Source organism: Haliotis rubra, unplaced genomic scaffold (genome assembly GCF_003918875.1).
Source record: "Haliotis rubra isolate DU_JTF1 unplaced genomic scaffold, ASM391887v1 Scf874, whole genome shotgun sequence".
In the NCBI taxonomy this organism is placed as follows: Eukaryota; Metazoa; Mollusca; class Gastropoda; order Lepetellida; family Haliotidae; genus Haliotis; species Haliotis rubra.
In genome coordinates this window covers 110,831-132,732 of record NW_025767606.1, presented here as the reverse complement: position 1 = coordinate 132,732, position 21,902 = coordinate 110,831, and the positions used below count along the sequence as shown (strand labels likewise).

The window sequence follows — 21,902 nt, the reverse complement described above, 5'->3', positions numbered from 1 at the left end:
AGAGTTTGAATCGCGTTGTTACTCAAAAGGTGTTCTTTGCCACAGGATGCAGCACGGTCTGTGCCGTTGATCTTTTGACGAAGCATCTTAAAATAGATAATCGGTGACGGGATACGGCATGATGTGATAGTTTTGATCTGTGTTATTTTTCTCTCATATTTTTATAATTTTTGTTCATGATGAATGAAATGGATGAAAGGATGTTTTTTTGCGAGTTCAGTTTACATGAATGTATATACAGACAGTTGTTTGATTTTGTTAAATGTACTTCAACGTTGTGCAGAAATGAATATTATAAATATTCAGAAATCGTGTCTGTGTGGTACATTTAGCAAATCCTCAAAGACAGCCGGATGTTTTGATATGAAGTTTATTATGCTTTTGTACTCGGAACAGGTTGGAAATAATTCATGAACATAAAACAGCTACAACAGGGTATTTTTCTGTTTTATCATATATATTTTTTCTGTTTTAGTATATGTTTGAACTACAACATGTAAATAAAGCGATCACTGAAGTACACAGTTTCCGTTTCTTTTGTTCTATATACATATACAAGCATACAAGGGATGTAACTTCGTACAACGAATTGCAGATAGAAAATACACAATTCTCAATACAGTTACGTAATATGTGTAAGCAAGAAAAAATAATTAACTGATGTAAACAAAGGATTTAGCTTTTAAGTAAGATGAACTATTTGTTGTTCTTTCGGATTAGTCACCACGTGATATGCAGTGATATGCATGAACTATCCCATGGCATGCTGCCACTACAGGTAATTGTGCATGTGTCAGATATTGATACACTCGGTTGCCAAGGCGATATATTTAAAATTACTTGTGAAGAAAATAATAGAATTATACTGTGGAATCCAGTCTCTTTGGAGTGTTTATAATTCTTTCGTGACTATTTTATTCGATAACGGACTTTTCAATGGAATCAGCTTTGAGAGCAATTTGCTTATGCATCCCCAGCATGACAACGTAAAACAATGGTACAAAGACACAACAAGTCAAAGTTTCATGTCATATCTGGGTAAGCTGAATGCACACTGCAAAGGCTTATTGGAGTTAGGCAAGGTTCCACATTTAGGAACACCGGGTTTTCCAGTGAACATGAAAACTGAATGTCAATATATGACGAGGAGCCCTTTCGTCCACGGGATACGATCTTTTTAAGAAATTGAACCGATGAAATTATGTTACCAGAAACATTTATCCATCTGGTAACAAGATTCTGTATAATTTAAGAGAATTCAAAATGTTATATGTTTGCGTGGAACAGCGAATATATACTAGCCACATAAAGAAACTGTGCACACAGAAAATTCCTTCAGAATTGGAATACAACACAGAAAAGACGACATGATGTAGACACTATATAAGCTGAAGTATCGGGCCTCAACAACATGTCAAAAGAACATGAACAATATCCGTAACGATGACGTCAGAAGTTCAAAATTGAGTCGGGGGTCACACGTCGAAGTCACAAAGTCAATAACGGGTATGAACATAATGCGCGCGAAGCACAGCAGTGCATCGACGACGCATAAAGGCTACCAAATGTTCTAAATGAAGGACTGGGCAATGGTTTGGGGCGTGATGAGTGCCGTCTGGAACCTGTGTCTGATATGAGTCACCCGAATCCATCTGTCCTGTCTTGGCGTAGTTAGTCGGGGACGCCCAGAACGTGGGTGGTCGGCGACGTCATTACTGTTTCCCTAACGCCTGACCAATGCAGATATCGTGTTACGATGGCATTGGAAATGTGCTGCCACCTGTTGTTGGCTCATGCTGCTCGAACCATTCCAATGGCTTCATGACGTTGAGCAGATGTTAATCTTGGCATGATGTGCATGTGACTTCTCATGTGAATTTGTGAACGTTTGAATGACCAAACATCAAGCTTTCGACAGAGACAGCAATTTCTGTATTTCACATGTCGTGAGCTGCTGCACAGGCTGCACATGCTGTAACACATTGCAAGTCCATAGACCACCATCAATGACGTCACGTCGCCTGGCACCTGCATGAGCGTTTGATTGTCTCCAGTACTTGCTATGTACACACCTCTATTTATGCATAAAGACGCTGTCTGCCTATCCTTATATTTTCTGTGTGCACAGTTTCTTTATGTGGCCAGTATATATACGTCGGACTGCTCAAATCTTGTATGTCTCTTGAAATTATTTGAGAGGCATTTTAGAAGTTGTAAAGATGAAGGAAAATCAGGTTTATGGATAGTTAACTATTGCAATGAGTGCGACGTTTCAGTGTGGGTACTAACACCATTATCAAGTGCTGTTTCACAATAAAGAAGTTGACTATCCATAGAACCTGCTTTTCCTTCATATCTGCTGAAGTTGGACTACATGGTCGTTATGTTCCAGAAATAAAAAAAAACATGACTTCCTACAGAGTGCCAAAACTCTCTCTCCCTCCCCCCCTCTCTCTCTCTCTCTCTCTCTCTCTCTCTCTCTCTCTCTCTCTCTCTCTCTCTCTCTCTCTCTCTCTCTCTCTCTCTCTCTCTCTCTCTCTCTCTCTCTCTCTCTCTCTCTGTTTGTCTCTCTATTTCTCTCTCACACACACACACTTCAATTGTTCAAATGGTGGAAGGACCCGTAGTATCTTTTATGGACTTTGTCATCGATATGTTCATCTTGCGTGCTGTGTAGAGCAAGAAAGATTTCGTTGTTGAAGTATTTCTTCTTCATTGTACAGGAGCGTCTCAGCCTGGTATTCAATCTGTTGCGAAATGAGTGCTTGCTTTGTTGAGGTAACTACCCACGATATCTCCCACACCAGGCAAACATCCAGGCGAAAATGTCGCAATCGTGGTTGAGTTTTTGCACCCACAACCAGGGAGACCCAGAAACAAGACTTCCAAGTAGGGCATTTTGACAGCGGTAGAATTTCAGCTGCACAGTAATTGATTTACAATCACATTTTTGTTTCGTCTTATTCAAACCTCGTGAAATGTCTTGACTTGCATGATACAAACTCGTAGATCCAAGATTTATAATTATGGGTAAGCCTCTAAAAAGTATTTAGAATTTGACTCAACGCCGATACACGAACAATTTGATGCATATTACTATGAAAGCCACGCAAAAGTCATAATCATCAGAAACCGAGACCAGTGTAACATATGTGCAATATAGTAAGCATATATGTGTGGTTCACTGTCAAATAGTGACAATACAATATCCTTCCCTAAATGGTTCTACCCGAATTCTTAATTACATGGTATCGTTGAGGAAGGCCAGCATTATTGTTTACTCCTTGTAACATTTTAGTATTGACATGGTGTCCTGACATTCAGGGTTGTTCTTTTATCGCCAGAATAACACTTACAGTGCTATTTACAATCAAAATAACCATGAGGGGAATCGAACTGTGTCTTCGACGCAACAAATATACACTTTAACCACTAGGCTACCACACCAGCATTTACTTTCAGGTTATGTTTTAACTTAACGGGGTATTCATAGCATTTTATGAACAATGAGCACTAATGCGAAACACTAATTATTACATTCTTAGATGTACTTACTTTGCATGCCAGTAGGGAAATCCAGGTGATAGAAAGATTGTTTCCTCAGGTGTTGCTGTCAACTCCCCTCCACATATACAGAAAAAAAAACAAATATCACAGAAATATAACTTCTTTGAATGGCATTTAGAAGCTGGGGCAGTAAGGAAGAATAACAATACAAGGATGAACAACTTCTTTATTACAGTGAGAGCGACGTTTCAGTGTTGGTTCTAACACCTTTATCAAGCAAGTGATGAACAGAATGAGATAGAGAAGTATACATACAAGTATCAGCCCGAAACAACCACCACGGGGGAACAGTCTACCATGTTCCATGCAATTGTGGACAGGCTTATGTAGAGTATCTAGGGCTCCCATAACCCGAATCAAAGCGCATCAGACTTCAGTGTAAAACGTGACTCCAAATCAGCCCTTTAAGAAAACATCCAAGACAACCCGACCATATATTGCTGTACTTCTTTTTTTGCAAAGAGTTATGTGAAAAGGTAGCGTGAACCTAAGGCAGATAGATAATTATTTATTACAGTCTCACCTCATTTGGTACATTTTAAAAGCATACAACATATTAATAAGCACATATATTACATAAAACATTAGCCACTCCATTTAGAGTTATGAGAGACTATAACAGCATAAAATATACATATATTATACACAATATACCAAAATAAAGAAACATAGTTAATTGTATAAAATATTACTACGAATATCTAAAATGGGTGGTGCTTAGAGAGTGCAGAGAGTGGCTATAGTTGTGCACTGTGCCATAGGGTAATTGTGAGGTTCGTGCTCCCATCACTGTTTGACGGCGAACAAAATAACATGAACACATCAGTTGTGCCATTCGGTGATGTAGACATGATGGTACATGTATTTGATGCACAAACATTCTCTAGGAACAGCATTGTAAATGTAAGCAATAGTCAAGGCAATATTCAGAAAACAATGCGGACAAATAGTTAACTATAAGGTGCGGTGAACTAAATGTCATTTCGGTAATGTCGGGTCCATGAAATTACACCGTCAACCGTTAGTACGAGCTATTAGTTCGAGATACCGAAGTATCACTGCCAGAGTGATGCTTGTAATCGTCGATAGAACAACGTTCCCGTTCTCAAGATACTTGTGCATCGCTGAAACGCCCACCAATACTAAGCAAACAAGCAGTCTGTACTGCTGATCTCACAACGTGACCTCATATCGTCACCGCCTAAGAACATCTCGCCATTACACTGGCCACCCGAGTCTGTTGGATGTATGCTTAGCCGGGATTCTAACAAATGTTGGGGATATACAAAACTATAGCCGTATTTCTCGGAACTCTGTCTTCATTGCATGCTGCAAGTACAGGTAAAAACAATCAGGCTTCCACAGGTAGATATTGACACTGCGCGACGCTGGGATAGGCGTTTATCTGATTCAGTGTCTTGTTCCTTGATTCTTCTTAATGACTTGTATTAAATGATCCGAACTTCGTACAATCCGCATAACATGCTTACTTACAAACATAATTCGTACGGGCAGTACACAGGTTTATATATATTTACGGTGTTGAAATATAGATAGTGTTAAAATCAATGTCAATAATCATAAGAAAGGTATGTCTCGACAGCACAATCTATGGACCGACTCCGATTGTATCAAATGTGTTGTTCTTAAGAATTAAATACTGACTATATCTGTCTGCGTAAAAGTGATCGTATACCTTTCAGTAGTGGTTCCTTATTAAGACGTGCATGGGAATCAATAACTGTGAAACGACCCGGCAACCTACTTTTCAAGTTATATCTGGATCCGTTGAATGCTCACAGTTAAACAAGGTCAAAAATCATTTACCTGTGCGTTCACCAGTTGGTAAAAACCCAGGGAGCATAAGAACTGAAAGAATGAAAAATTAGTGAATGCCAAGGACACTTTAGGCCCAAAGTCTCAACATTAATTATTTGGAAAATAAATAACTTTTAGAAATTGTATTTAGGTATTTATCTGACCGAGAACTTGATTTGTTCATGTTTACGCATCCATATCTGTATACTTAAGGGTAATCTGTGTAAAAAAGGATGCTTAAGATGTGACGTCAGGATAAAGGTTTTTACATGACGTTATGCGACTCTGTAGTACTTGGCATTGTTCTCGGGGTTCGTGTGGATTACGTTAGTTGGCATTGTGCTTGGGGTGGGGGCGTGATGCTGACAATACGTGCAGTTTAAAACGACACCTCAGTCTGACAGTGATTAACCAGCCTAGAGGGTTAAATCCGTGATTGAACAATAGACATATCGACTGTTGAGAAGGATGCATTCAATTTGTTAGATATTTGAAATTATGACTTATAGTATATTTTTATCCACCTGGTCAACATTACTTATTTAGAATAAAAACATATCTGACTAGGAACTTGATTTTAACTGTACGGTAACTAACTATAGTTACATACAGACGCTATCTAAACAAACAACTGCTAAAAGCCATAAAAGAGTCAATTGTACGGTTCCTATAATATCATCCTTTTTCTTTTCGAAACACAATTTCAAATTCATGTATGTGTGTGTGTCATTGATTATCTTTCCAGACAGATGTTTCCAGGAAATCACACTTACCGGGGACACAGTAAACATAACATCGCCAGGATATCCAAAACCTTATGGCGCGTAAGCATCAAATGTTTGTTTTCTCACTAGTGCAATGTGAGAATGGACGCTTACTTCAGAACGATCAATTACATAAGACCATGTGCTTAGAAAATTCTTATGTAGAGCCATGGTATGCTCAAGATACGAGGGCCGAGGCATCAGTTTTTAATTGACTATGTAAAGGATCTTGCCACATTGCTTTAGCTTATAACCATTTTATCATGAAAATGTTGCCTATGAATACTTTTTCAAGAAATAATATTTGATTTATGATGAACTTATTTGAATATTTTCTCTTGAGCAAATATATATGTTAATGCGTGATTATTTATCGGGTATCTATGGTGTTATCACAGTTGATGCAAGTATTTACTAAACCACGTATATTAAGAAGACATCCGAACCGTTGTGAGTATGTATGTATGTATGTATGTATGTATGTATGTATGTATGTATGTATGTATGTATGTATGTATGTATGTATGTATGTATGTATGTATGTATGTATGTATGTATGTATGTATGTATGTATGTATATGTGTTTGTCTGTGTATGTATGTATGTATGCATGCATGATGGATGGATGGATGGAAGGATGGGTGTGTGTGTGTGTGGATGGATGGATGGGTGGGTTTGGCAGGCTGGCTGGATGAAATTAGGTACATTCATACGTATATGAACGTACGTATATTCATATGCTTCCATTGATGCCATAGTTGAGAAAGAATATACACCCCTGTATTCGGGGATGTAACATGACTCACATCGATCAATGATGTTGAGTCATAATTATTATTTATCTAGACTGTCATTTTTGTAATCATAATGCTCTTCATGATTTGGTACTATGGAAACATTGTTAATATTGATTTAATACCGTTTATTCTAGTAACTTAACATGCGGATGGAAGATACACACATTGACACCAGATCGTCGAGTTGGCATTCACATTGCATACTTTTCCTTGCATTCGTCCAAAAATTGCACATATGACAGTCTGTCCTTCTATAATGGTACGTATATCATTTGAATTTTTTGGTCAAGAGTACACATGGTTTCAACCTGAGCCCTTGCGATGCCAACTGAATAGCATTGTTATTTTCATTCAGGCCCCTACCACCTACATGAGTTGTACGAAACAACATAATACCTATACATATAGATGTAGGCTATATATAAAACATCCTCGTCGAGCCTTCATGATATGTACACATATTATCAAGGGTAACAATGACTTTTACACAAAAAATTCTCAATGTTACCTCATCGTGGATTATTGAAATGTGAATTAGTTTTACATATATCGAATCGATTGCAGTAAAATATGTGTATAATTTCTAAAGATGGACAATGGAATTCTTCTCTTGCGTCAGATCCTTCCAATTACAAAATGTGTTTTTTTCTTTCGGTCATAAGGAATATTTCTCCACCTCCACCAATGGGTAGATTATGGTTTACTTATATGTTCTAAATTATTTAACATAAGTAAGATTAAACATTTGCACAATATTTCTTTATGATACTATACATATTGCGATCTTTGAAGACTTGCTCCTATCCAACAGGATTAGGTTGATGTTTTGAAAAGTAATGTTTGTTCTTCAGAAGTTTGATATATGTAGTCACTTTATGTTTACACTTACTTTCCAAATAGTTCATCATTTAACAATAACTTTATGTCCAAGGAGGGATAATTTAGATAATTTCCTAGAGTCACTGTGCAATTTTGCCCCAAACCATACCATTCTCAGTGTCTATAGGTTTAGTACATACAGGTGCAGTCTTTCAAGTTCCCCATATACCAAGAAACAAGAGGTTCATAATATGAGCAATAGTCGTTGTCCGTTATCTCATTGTTCCCAATTGTGAGCACTAGACCCTTACGTGTGGGAAGGATTGTCATGGTCCTAATTCAGGCCCAAGTGTTTACCCACCTTGTAACTATGAGAATTGGGCGCTTTAGATTTTCTTGTGTATAATAAAGGATTGTTATGTTTCAGTATATTGTCTTTATCTATTGTTAAAATTAATTAAATTAATTCATCAATAACTGCAATAACATGAAAACGTGTCTGACGTCTGTCGTCAAAATGTTTGTGATATTTTTGTCACCAGGGCCAGACAAATCAAATGGATCCATGTTCACATTTTGCGGCAGAAGGGCGACCCCGAGCAGTTTCCTCAGCAGCAGCAACAGCATGTACATAGAGTTTATCTCTGATTCTTTCTGGAATGCAGTGGGGTTTCTCATCAACATTATTGATGTTGAAAGTGAGTGTACCCCCTTCATTTTAGATCTAGACACATGAACGCCATGATTGATTCTGAAAATTATAATTACCTGTCATCCCAAAATGTTTTGTTTTCTCAGTCCGTGAGTTAGAAAAATGTACAGAAAGTTTCACCACTGTAACACATTGAAAACAAGACAACGTGAAATGTTGACACGTTTCAACAAAACCCTGAGCTTTGACAGTATTTAAGCTTGATATACTTCATAAATGGTTGGCAAAACACGTAAGTATAAAAAATACGGAACTGTTTCACTGATATGTCTTTTAGCAATAACCTTCTGTTCATGACAGATTCGTTTAATTTGCCAGTTTCGCCAACACCGATACCTACGGATACTCAACGTTTTAAGAATACTGAAAATCTATCCCTGTGGTATTCAACGTTTCCCTTGGCGATCTATAGCCAGTTTTTATATTGTATTGTCCAAATAGTGCTATTAGTTTGAATTTTCCACACTAGTTTTAGTTGTAATTGTGATATTCTGGTTGTTTTACTGTCCTTCGTCGACAGGTTTTTATAATATACATATCTTCCATTTCAATGTCACATATGTTCTCGTCACGATATGGCTGAAATATTGCCGATGTGACGTTAAATAATAACTCACTCACTCACTCAACGTTATCCAATAATTCGAAACTGTTGTCTTTGTAGGATGTGGTGGAACGTTGACAGCAACATCTCAGCCACAAAACCTCACTTCTCCGGGGTATCCTTACACCTACTTCAAGTAAGTTGATGCTTATTCACTACGAATCGTTGTTGAAATCTGTCATGTCTTTAGCTGTTAACGTCTCAATTTACCAATTCGTGAATGCTATATATTTATGTTTATAAGGGACAGAAGTTATCCTGATACTGAATAATCATTAGTATGCATTTATACTCGTGATATGTTAAGGATCACAAATGCAATGAGCTGTACATCACATAACGTCATAACACATAGCGTCTGTTTGTTCATGTTCCTATCGGGCGGTGGGGTAGCCTAATGTTTAAAGCGTCCGCTCATCACGCCGAAGACCCGGGTTCGATTCCCCACATGGGTACAATGTGTGAAGCCCATTTCTGGTGTCCCCCGCCGTGATAGGGCTGGAATATTCACATTGCTAAAAGCGGCGTAAAACCATACTCACACACTCAAATTCCTATCTAGCACTTTTATACTGTATTGTCCTCTTTAATTGAAATGTTTTAGCTTTGCTCGCTAGTTTTATTCATATCTGTGATTCTCTAGTATTTTTACTGTCCATCGTCGACAGGTTTTAATCTTCAAAATGTTTTCTCTTTATATTGTATAATTTTTTTCGTCACGATATGGCTGAGATATTGCCGATGTGCCGTTAAATATTACCTCACTCACTCACTCACTCCTATCTAGCATCATGATATTGATAGGTGATATTGAATACTCAATATACAAACACTTTATTGCGTTTTCAGTAACCTTCACTGCACGTGGATCATTAAAGCGGAAAATGAAACCGATACAGTTGGTCTGACGATTCGACATTCAGATATTGAGAAAGATACCTATGGCGCAAATGTGTGCAGTTATGATGCCCTTTATGTTTATAACGGAAATACAACTGAAGGTACTGCATTATGTACTGACGGGTTCATTTGTCGGCATTGCACATGATATCACCTGAACCATCATGTGCACGCCTAATTAAACGATCTGTACGTAAAACTAGGGTCGTTATGTGGAACGAATATCGTACACCTACATTCATACATGGGCTTGCCATGTACCACAGCATGTGAAATCGTTTCACCTTAGTAATGCCACTGGGGTTTAAGGTCAGGCTAGGGCTCTGGTATCTTTGAGAAGAATGTGCTCACAGATGCAAAATTGTGACCTGTTTGCTTTCATAATACCATCAGCTGATTCTCCCAGATACGATTATCTTCAGCTGGGAAAACCATTCGTGGGACGTTAAGGATCAGCCACTCATTCATGCACGACGTTGTGTATGGCTGCTGAATGTAGGATATTTTCAGTTCCAATACAATGATTCCATTAGCACAAACCTTAATAAATACACTCAGACATAATTTTCTCTGTTACGGAACCAAAACCATTTAAAACCTGTTCGAAAAGTCCGAAAATGTTTCAAAGATTGTTTGTAAGTGGAAACCCATCAAATGTAGCAGCTGTTAACAAATAACTTTTTCAAATTTGTGTGGAATATGAAAACGTTGGTGCACTGTAGGTTGCAGATAACAAATGTGTGTCTGTTGATATATGCTTGAAAATTGGTATTAGATATTAACCCATTTACGTAATAATGATACATATTATAATGAGGTTGACTGAGTCACGAAATAATTGGATATTCCAGCTGATCAATATCTAGGGCAATCCTGTTCAAACCAGAAGCCCAGATACCAGAGTTCGAAGAATTCGCTGGTGGTACAGTTTATCACCGATGTTGGCACAACCAAACAAGGCTTCAGGCTACAATATACTGCACGAAAAGGTATTCGCCTTTAGATTACACTCGTGTTGATGTCAGTAGTGAGTGAGTGAGTTATTATTTAACGTCACATCGGCAATATTTCAGCCATATCGTGACGAGAACATTTGATATTGAAATAAAATATATGTATATTATAATACACCTGTCGACGAAGGACAGTAAAACAACTAGAGTATCACAGATAGACATGTAAAACTAGTAATTGAATCTAAAACATTTTAACCATAGGGGACAACACAATCTAAAAATGGGCTATAGATCGCCAACAACTGAAGGTAGATCACCATACTAGGGACTGATGTCAGTAAATACATTGGGACGTTGATGACGCGATCTCATTTATCCAGATGTAACTGTGTGGTATTGGTCGAATCACACACGACAGTCTCGGCACTGATTACTTGCATCAATATTATTCTGAACTCCCTGAACTATACATTTAGATATATCGACAATGTGAGAGAGGACAGGACGCGAGTCATACCTAAGATACTTAAGTGTAACGATAATGTTTTCACCATTTGTTTGTTGTTTCAGTAAATAATTTCTGAATAGTTGATACTCTCTAGTGGAATAGGCAAAATGATTACTCAAAATGTACCATTACACAAGGAAGGGAAGAACTCAGAGGTCCATAACTGCGGTAATGTTACCACAGGCGATAGTATGTGTAAAATATTGAATACATTATACAGATAATATATTATTATATTGAATATCACCAGATTAACTTCTTTTGAGGATGTTTGGGATACATAATTGCAGACAGGATTTTGTGCTGTTTACCCCATTGTCATATTTCACAAAAAGAGTATTTGTGTAATTTATTTTGATGACAACAGAATGAAAACTGAATGCGAAATGTATCAAAAAAGACATTTGATATTGACAGTTGGTGACTGCAATAATACATATCCTGTGTATTCCACACCCGTGATCATTCTGTCACCTGGATATCCCGACTCGTATGAAAGGTATGTTAAATGTACTGTAACATCATCAATGTTGTTTCACCTTATGCCGCCGCTCCACTTTAACACGTATTCAGGATAACGAATCAAAACACAATATTGCATTTTTAATCAGTCTCACAGAAGCAAGGTAGGTCCAGATAAACAGGGTTTCACTGTACAATGCAGTTACGTGGATGTCTAATTTTACATGATGCTGTACATCTGCTCATCGGAACAGTATTCAAGGAAAATTACGCTATTCGTATATGACTGGAATGTCTTTAAGTATTCGCTTGCTTTATGCCGCATGGGGCTAAATCTATATATAACGATTACAAATGTTTCAGCAACTTGGAATGCTTCATAACACTGGCCGATGTATCACAATCAACGCCACGAAACCTGAAAGTAGACATCTTCGACTCAGAGTTAGATGGCGCCTACCCTAACTGCGAAAACGACTCGGTGACTCTTTATCAAGGTGTGTGACTGTTTTGCAACAACAAAAATGGAACAAGATCTGTGGGTTGTATACCCAGAGCACAAGTTGTTAGCGCATTGTAGTCAGGGAAAACCTAAGACAACTCTTCCTCGTAAGTGAAACTCCTCATAACTTACTGATCTTGTATTGAGAACCTTGAGGAACAAAACCTGACAAAGGAATTTTAATCCATATTAATATCTGTTGAGATTAGTATTTTCTCAATACAGATTTTGATTTTTGAAAATTATATAGTACACAAGATGTAATGAAATACTGTGCTATAAAAAAATAATACACACACACACACACACGCACGCACGCACGCACGCGCACGCACGCACACACAAACACACACACACACACACACACACAAACACACAACAAAACAAACAACCAGTTCAACCTGTTCTTCATGCCTCTTATATTAAGCTTAGACTCCTTAAATACAATAAAAGTACATTTGACAAAAATAAATTATCTTCAGGTTGAATATTCTTAAGTTATATGCATATTGTGCAAACATCAAAGTGTTAAAAGGATTACAAATTATGTTACACTCATCAAAACAATTAACAAGTGACAGACCAGTTCAGAGTAAAATATGTGAGAAATAAGGAGGTTTAATTCAAATTTGTGAGGGGTCAAAATGTTTTGAATGTAGGTCAGAGAGGGAGCCGCATTGGAGAGTTTTGTGGTGATTCTTCAACAACTCCAGTGGGTCCGTACTACTCCAACGGAATGATAATGAAAATGGTATTCAAAACCAACGGTGACGCAAGTGGTCGGGGCTTCCGACTCCGTGCTTCCCACAGCACACGGGGAGGTATGTGAAGAAAATTAACTTGCAGAAGTAAAAACTAGCTAAATTTTAAGAACATAAATGATTAATACACCATCGTGTCATTAGAAAGGGTGAGTGAGTGAGTTAAAATTTATCGTCACATCGGCAATATTACAGCGATATCGTGACGAGAACAATTAATTGGTATACATAGTAAGTAATAGTAAATTATAAAAAGCTGTCTACGAAGGACAGTAAAATAACTAGATTATCACAGAGACGAATTTAAAACTAGAAATTAAATCTAAAACAGTTTAACTAAAGATGACAATACAATTTAAAAACGGGCTATAGATTGCCAACAACTGAAGGTAGATCACCATACTAGGGACCATGGGGACCTATCATTAGAAAGGGGTCAATTTGGGATATATATTATATTTGGGAATACACTTTCTCAGTGAAGTGCAGATTCTGGTACTTTTGTTGGGTTGAGTCCCATCCGAGATTTGTTCCCACACTCTCAGAATTGATATGTTAGGACACCATGTAGCTATTAAACTGTGTAATTTTCTGAAGTAGTGTGATTGAATTCGTCAAATTTACAGTACAGTCTGGAGATTGTGGCTCCCAGTTCCTTCATGCGACGACAAATCGACAATTCCTACAGTCCCCTGGGTACCCTGTACGATATCCAAAGTAAGTATTCAAGTAGTGGCTGCGTATTTACATGTGTATACATGCGTACTTGTTTGAGTGCGTATATGTTCGACTTCATGATGGCCGATACAGAGTACAAATCAATTCTCCACAACATCGACAGATTACTTTTTAATGTTTATATACACCTGGCCATTCAAATTTCGTAGATGTATGCTGACCTTCATTCAGTGACATTATGACTTTATTTTTCATTATCGAATTATTAATAATGAAATCATGGAATGGAGAATAAAGGTAGAAATTAGACAGCACAGTCTCCATTTACATAACGATCCTACGGAACTGAATTTATACATCTTACAGCAATGAAGACTGTCGGTGGACAATAACGGCTTCTACTCCAAATATGATGGTGCGCATAGAAGTCATCGACTCAGATATAGAATCATATGATAGACTTTACCTAACCTGCCGATATGACCATGTTACGGCTTACGACGGTGAGTTAAACTGATAACGCCTAAGTACAATGAATAGTTCCACTGCCTTATTCTTTACAACAACTACATGGGATCGAGAATGCCTCATTTCACTTAAATCTCATACAGAAATGTCTACTGATTGCAACGTATGAATATTGTGAAAAGAAAACAAACGCATTTCAAATATCCACATGTCCGTCTCACAGATTAACCATAAACATTTCCAAGCAGTATTTGAGAAAAGAATAATTACTAATGTATGAAGTCTCAAAATCGCAAAGTATTTGCTTGAAATGTTGCAATGTCAGGAAAGAAAACAAAACATTTGATTTTTCATCTTGTACACCACAGTCTCACGCCTCCAACTGGTCAATAAACACAGTAACACTTTGTTACAATGAAAGCAATGTCATATGATATTCACTTTGAAAGCTTTGAATATTTCAAACTAACAGAATAAGCATTCATAAACTGACAAAACAGTATTTCTTATTTGAAAATATATCTAAGATGAAAACCTGCTGATTGATCAAAGGTATCATCTTCGTCATTTTGTTAACATTTAAGTTATTTTAGGTTTTGTATATCTGCAGGACATTTAGAGTTGCTTGTCTGCTGTCAAAGTTGGTCTCATGCTCATCATCATTTCAACTAAAGAGCTGTTGGACATTGTAAAACTCATATAGGAACCTCTTGGTCTTAGCAAAGTGCTTAACTTTCTCTCCTCGATATGTATTACTTCCCATTTGCATTTTCCTGCTTTCGTTTATGCTATGCTAGCATACTTATTCTTTCCAGGACCATCAATCTTTAATGACACATTATCATCATGGTGCGGCCCTTCACGACCTACCTTTCAGAGCACGGGATCAGCTGTGACAATTCACTTTCATACAGATGCATCAACAGCTAAAAGAGGCTTCAAGTTGGCATACTTTGAAACGAATGGTATTCCATTTTTTCACAAATAACCCCTTTCCCCTTATGTGAAGTAAATGTATTGTCTGTAAATATACATACATTGCACATTGCGACAGATGCTCCAAGCCAGGGGCATCGGTGGAATAGCGTTCCAAATATCTGGCAAAGGTTGCAGCCGTTAAAATTCTGATCATCATGGTTTCCAACTGCAAATTACCCAAAATTCGATCTTTGCTTGGCCAGCACCATTGGATTGAGCAACTCTTTACCAGCGGTGACGACTGTAACAATATGTCACGATGTTATATTCCTGACAGAATGTTCATTAGATAGCGTCAGCTTCAAATAAACTCACTCAAAAATAAATTAATCTTTTTCAGAACGATACCACTGTGGGGGTGCTCTGAATATAACGACGACTGACTACACAACCATAACATCCCCTAACTACCCTGGACCATACCCGAAGTAAGAACATGTATAACAGCCTACAAGTAATGACGAACGGTGCATGCGTGCACGTGATTCCACTCAATGTACATCGGTTATGAATGACCGTGTGATATATGAGTCATATATGACGCAAGAGATTTGTATTCAGTTTAATTGTCAACAGCATAAATAGACGATACCTAAAATATCAGACTTAAATCCCCCACTCAATATAGCATACGGAAATAGTAACAAAATAAGAGCAGGTCAACCATTGACAGTGTGTGGACAATATTCAATAGGTCCTGGATAACTGTACTACATCAGCTCATTACAATACGACCAGAAGCTGTGTCATGAATACACAATTTTGCCATTTTGAAAGTGGTAAAATGTAACATATGTTATATTTGGGATTACACTTTCTTAGTAAAGTACAGATTCTAGTACTTTTGCTGGGTGCCATCCGGGATTCGAACCCACACCCTCAGAGTCAGGCACCTAATCGCTAGCACACATCATAGACTTCGGCCGTGGGTGCCGTGCCAATTTACACTTATCAGCGGGGTACACCAAGTCCGCAGTCTAGACTACCAGTTGACCGACTTCCATTTTTGTGGAAGTTTCGGTGGCTGCGCGGGTTACGCGGCTTACTTTGTGTGCTGGCGAAACTAGACGCAGATGGAATACAAACAAAACCTTTTTCAAAAAGGATCTCATCCAGTTGATGTTGGCTACTAATTTTGTCAGATAATATACTGACGTACATAAGAAAGTACACACCTGGTGTTTTGGGGCTATTCAAAATAACATCATAAATATTTTGCTAGCAATGTTGTAATTGGGTACAATATCTGTGGTGTTTTGGAAACACTTGCACAATGCATGTGACAAGGCAGAATCAAAACGCTTTTTAAAATATCAATGCTGTTTTAAAGAAAACATTTTACCAAAGAATCAGGTGTGTACTTTCTTTTGAACGTCAGTTTATGTTTACATTATTAAACTGCAAACTGAAAAATATCGCAACAGCCCCAGCCTTTGGTGTTTACATTTCACAACTTTTGAGGTACAATCGAGCTTCCCTTTTAACAAAATTTCATAGAGTTTCATACCACCTCGCTCAGAACTTGTTCAATCAAGGTTATAACATTCGGGGCTTCAGTAAAGTATTTAAACGTTTTTTTTTATAGTAGACATGTGGAGGACATTTCGAAATTATACTTTGTATATGTTCATGACGGGTGCGACCGGTGGGGTGATATATACGCTCACCTTTTCGTGAACACCTGGTATTATCACTATTTCATGGAGATTTAAATTATCGAACCGCATGGTGACAATCACTGGATTGTCACATCCAGACTCGATTTGTTTACAAACAACATCGCACAGCTGTAATACTGCTGAAACTAATATATAAAGTCACAACTGTACAATCGACTGCTTTTAGCAGAGACTACTTAAGGATGTATAAAGGGTTTTGTCGGTACTATTGAAAGTGAGAACATTAAATTAAAACATATGTATACAAACATACAGTGTATGTGTAAGTTTAAATTTGTCAAAAACACCACGACTTTTAGAACGAAAACAAAACATTCCTGATATCTTTGAAGGAAAATGTGTAGTTTTTAAGATATATCTGCTTACTGTGTAGCATGAATATTTTCCTTTACAACATATATAACATCATGGGCGAGCAAATGTACATCTCTTTCGTCTAGATTCTTGTGTGCTCTGATCAGAATGGCATCAATCAGTCTGTTGTGATGTCTTTTCAGCAACCAGGAATGCAGCTGGACCATACATGCTGCAACAAACACGAATATTGAAGCTAAAGTCAGGAACGCATTGTTTGAATCAACATCCCAATGTACATACGATTTCCTGGAAATATACGATGGTAATTATTCTTGAAATTATGTGAGGTGAGGTGAGGTGAGTTGAGGTGAGGTGAAATTGGGTTTAACGTCATGCTTGAGAATATTTCGCTCATATGACGACGTGCATGCGTGTGTATGTGTATGTGCGGCTGCTTGTACTAGCCCAGACTTAAGCTGGTTTTATGGTGCTAGCCCACTGAGATACCATGCCGCAGTGAACATGAATACCCCACTAAGACACATTATACTGACTCCGAGCCGACCAGTCCTTGTTGTACCCATTAATGCCGAACGTCAGACAGGGACCAACAAGTACCATATTTTAACGTCTTTTGGTATGACGCGGTCGGGGATCGAACCCGCGACCTTCCACTCTCCAGGCGGACGCTCTAACATGAATACCCCACTAAGACACATTATACTGACTCCAAGCTGACCAATCCTTCTTGTACCCATTAATGCCGAGCGCCAGGCAGGGACCAACAAGAACAATATTTTAACGTCTTTTGGTACGACGCGGTCGGGGATCGAACCTTTCCGCGGACGCCCTAGCCACTACACCACGGAAGCGGTTTGAAATCATTTGATAAATGTGACATAGGAATATGGCGACACACCGATATTTCTATGTGTCATTTGAACAACAAGATATAAACATAAGGTAGTGAGGAAGAGGTGTGTGTGTGTGTGTGTGTGTGTGTGTGTGTGTGTGTGTGTGTGTGTGTGTGTGTGTGTGTGTGTGTGTGTGTGTGTGTGTGTATGTGTCTAAGCTTTTCATCAGGCAGTATGCAAAGCACATTAGTATCCCTGAAATACACGTGTTCAATGCAATGTCACATGCAATTATATACAATTAATATCACAAAGATACTATTCATATCATAATTGTAAATTATTGATTTGCGTGAACACGTTTTTGTCTTCAGGAGTAAGAACCAGTTCGTCAAGTGCCGGGAGGTTTTGTGGCGATGACGACACTGATTACATCAGTTCCGGCCACATCATCACCGTAAGGTTTCACTCTGACTCAGGAACCAGAAACAAAGGATTTCAAATGCAACTCAAAGCCGGACACTTTAGAGGTAAGAAAACGTGTATGCGCAATTCCAACACTGGACAAATATGATATTGTATGTAACCTCTGCAGAACATATGCCTGGACAGTGATCTTTATATTGGATTTTGTACTCAAAGGCAAAACTAGCCGAAGCATGTTCTTGTTTATGACACTGTGTGTTTGGAAGCGCGTACTCAAGACGTCTACCGTTTCCCGAATCGTTTTGAGGTCACTTGGTTAAAATAGATCCATCACGTTTCAAGAGATGGTTTTCGTGTTAAGACTTCAAAAACGACATTTCAATTTGTACATCAATTGTATGCATACTACTTAAGTTACCAGGAACTGACTGGTGGTGTTTTACGTTCCCATTTAGACAAATATATCGTTCAATAGACAAACAAACAGACAGACATACATAAACACACACGTCTAAGTTATGTTGTTTACATATTTATATTTCAGTTTCTGAGACCGAGGAGCGATCTGCTTCTTACAGCAACGAGTACATATATTCTCCGAATTATCCATTTACTTACCCGAGGTGAGTGCTCATATTTATAAAACCGTATGTCCTTGTCACGATTGCCATTACGAAAGCACATTTCTGGTGATATTGCTAGAATATTGCTAAAAGCGGCGTCAAAAACAAACCGACTCACTCACTCACCATACCGAAACTTGAGGAAGATAACCAATATGTGGTCAGTCTGTTTTGGCTAGGTGTAGTGTGACTATAATATTAACCCATCTATGCATAGGGTCTCAGATTTTAATCAAAGTTTGTGAGCTAGTTTCTTTGGGCAAAAATGAAAGGAATGAGGTGTCATTTTACAAGTAAATAACTTTTCCATACTCTTTTTACGATGCAAAACTGTGTCCCATAAATGGGACCATATGCAGATGAGTGAACTCAAATTAGGTAATTTATCAGGCCTAGGTGTGGAAGATCATCATCTTGAATCTTAAAACTGACTCTTTTCATTTGAAAGCTTTCATGGAATAAAACAAAACTGGCTTTTATATGAAACTATGTGTAATGACAAATTGAAACCTGACCATTTCATGAGCATTCTTATTCCCATAAAATGTTTTCTGATGAAATAAACATCATAGTTGATGTATGTATCCTCTGCTTCAAGTATCCGTCCCAAATAAGGGGTGGTATGCATAGAAAAAGAACAGTCCCCCAAGGCAGCTAATAATACGCGTCGGTTGATTACGTGAAAATGGGTTTTCAACAAAAACTCTGTCGCTTAACTCCGCACTCAGCAATATACCGGCTACATGATGGATGCCTGCGAGTCCGCACCAAATAATCCAGTGATTGACATCAACAGCATCAGCTTCTACCACGTCAACAAACCTGACCCTCCGAGTTCGTTTGACACTTTTTGCAACGTGCAAGGGTAGCTGAAGATCAATTCTGACCCGTCACGAGTGTTAAACAATGCTGCATGGACTAGCTTATAATTGCAATATGCTAAGTGAGTGAGTGACTTAGGATTTATCGTCACATCGGCAATATTTCAGCCATATCGTGACGAGAACATTTTATAATTATAATAAAGATCAATGAAGTTAGAAATTAAAAAACCTGTTGACGAAGAACAGTAAAACTACTAGTGCATCACAGATATCCATTTAAAACTAGCAATTAAATCTAAAATATTGGAACTATAAATGGCAATACAATATAAAAACAAGCTATAGATTGCCAACGACTGAAGGTAGATCACCATGGGGACTTACAGTACATTTGCTTCCTGCATGGACCCTAGCTGGATTTACACCATCCCCTCAGCCGTTAGCAACGTAGACAAATCTAGCCATACATTTAAAAACACATATATTCTACGATTAAAAATAGCGGAGAGATTCAATTTACTTTGAATGTTTGTGGACTTACGTATCCTCTCAGGAGGACAATCATTTTACAGTACTTTAACCCCCCTTGATGATACAGCCACAAACAATCTGAGTTATTAATTCAAACCTCCAATCATAAAATGTATATCTATTTACAAATCAGTTACCAAATCTAATTCTTTTAAAAATGCAATAATTAAATGAGAACATATATTACTAAAAAGATCCTTCATAGTTCGTGATTTGAAATAGATATCCTTTGTGGTGGAATATTCAACACAGTCAAGCAGGACATGCAGGGATTTAATATGTGGCAGAAACGTTAAGTGTGAGTCAAACATTAAACCCAAGAACTTGGCCTCCTTGACAACTTTGATGGGAGTGCCATCTAGAGATAGTTCAGGGTCTTTATGTGGTTTGTATTTACGGCAGAAATGTATGCAATTAGTTTTGGATTTAGAAAATGTAATGCCGTTTTCAAGACACTATTTATTTATCTTGTTTAAACACAACTGCAGTTGCCGTTCAATAGTATGCATATTTTTACCACGACAAGAAATGTTAAAATCATCCACAAATAACGATCCATCTATTGAATCGATTAAAACTTTTGATAAACTATTTATCTTTATACTAAATAGTGTGACAGACAAAATACTGCCTTGTGGAACACCCTGATCCTGATTGTAATGATCAGACAAGACAAGAAATGTTAAAATCATCCACAAATAACGATCCATCTATCGAATCGATTAAAACTTTTGATAAACTATTTATCTTTATACTAAATAGTGTGACAGACAAAATACTGCCTTGTGGAACACCCTGATCCTGATTGTAATGATCAGACAGGGTTGAACCCACTCGGACTTGAAATTGTCTGTCATTTAAAAAGTTGGCTATAAATTGAGGCAAACGGCCTCGCAATCCAAAGCCATGTAAATCTCTTGGAATGCCATATTTCCACGTAGTGTCATATGCCTTTTCAAGATAAAAAAATATAGACACAGCCTGTTGTTTATTAATTAGTTCGTTTTTAACAAATGATTCCAAACGCACTAAGTGATCGACAGTACTTCTGTTTTTACGGAAACCACATTGTATATCTGTTAAAAGGTTATGTGTTTCCAAGCACCAAACAAGTCGATTATTTATCATTCGTTCCATGGTTTTGGAAACACAGCTAGTTGGTGAAATAGTTCGGTAATTTGACGGATCTGTATGATCACGTCCAGGTTTAGGTATTGGTAGTACTATAGCGTCATGCCATGAAGGAGGAAATTTACCTGATGTCCAAATATCATCAAAAAGGTGCAAGAGCGTCTCTAAACATGATTCTGGTAAGTGCTTCAGGAGTTGATAATGCATGTTATCAGCACCTGTAGCAGTATCGTTAGCTTGATG

At 37.7% G+C, this 21,902-nt stretch overlaps 1 protein-coding gene across 1 annotated transcript in view; it reads left to right on the top strand.

Annotated features, from left to right (window-relative positions):
• Positions 1-4,738: 4,738 nt before the first annotated feature.
• Positions 4,739-21,902, top strand: part of LOC124263240 (bone morphogenetic protein 1-like) — a 28,520-nt gene continuing 11,356 nt past the window's right edge. The window contains exons 1-17 of the mRNA XM_046697831.1: positions 4,739-4,908; positions 6,131-6,209; positions 7,081-7,205; positions 8,308-8,463; positions 9,142-9,217; positions 9,931-10,082; positions 10,833-10,970; positions 11,863-11,944; positions 12,271-12,404; positions 13,069-13,230; positions 13,797-13,887; positions 14,215-14,351; positions 15,132-15,281; positions 15,635-15,722; positions 17,471-17,592; positions 18,499-18,654; positions 19,095-19,173. Coding sequence (XP_046553787.1) covers positions 4,839-4,908; positions 6,131-6,209; positions 7,081-7,205; positions 8,308-8,463; positions 9,142-9,217; positions 9,931-10,082; positions 10,833-10,970; positions 11,863-11,944; positions 12,271-12,404; positions 13,069-13,230; positions 13,797-13,887; positions 14,215-14,351; positions 15,132-15,281; positions 15,635-15,722; positions 17,471-17,592; positions 18,499-18,654; positions 19,095-19,173 — 1,997 coding nt within the window. The 5' untranslated portion in view covers positions 4,739-4,838. The remainder of the gene's footprint in view (positions 4,909-6,130; positions 6,210-7,080; positions 7,206-8,307; positions 8,464-9,141; positions 9,218-9,930; positions 10,083-10,832; positions 10,971-11,862; positions 11,945-12,270; positions 12,405-13,068; positions 13,231-13,796; positions 13,888-14,214; positions 14,352-15,131; positions 15,282-15,634; positions 15,723-17,470; positions 17,593-18,498; positions 18,655-19,094; positions 19,174-21,902) is intronic.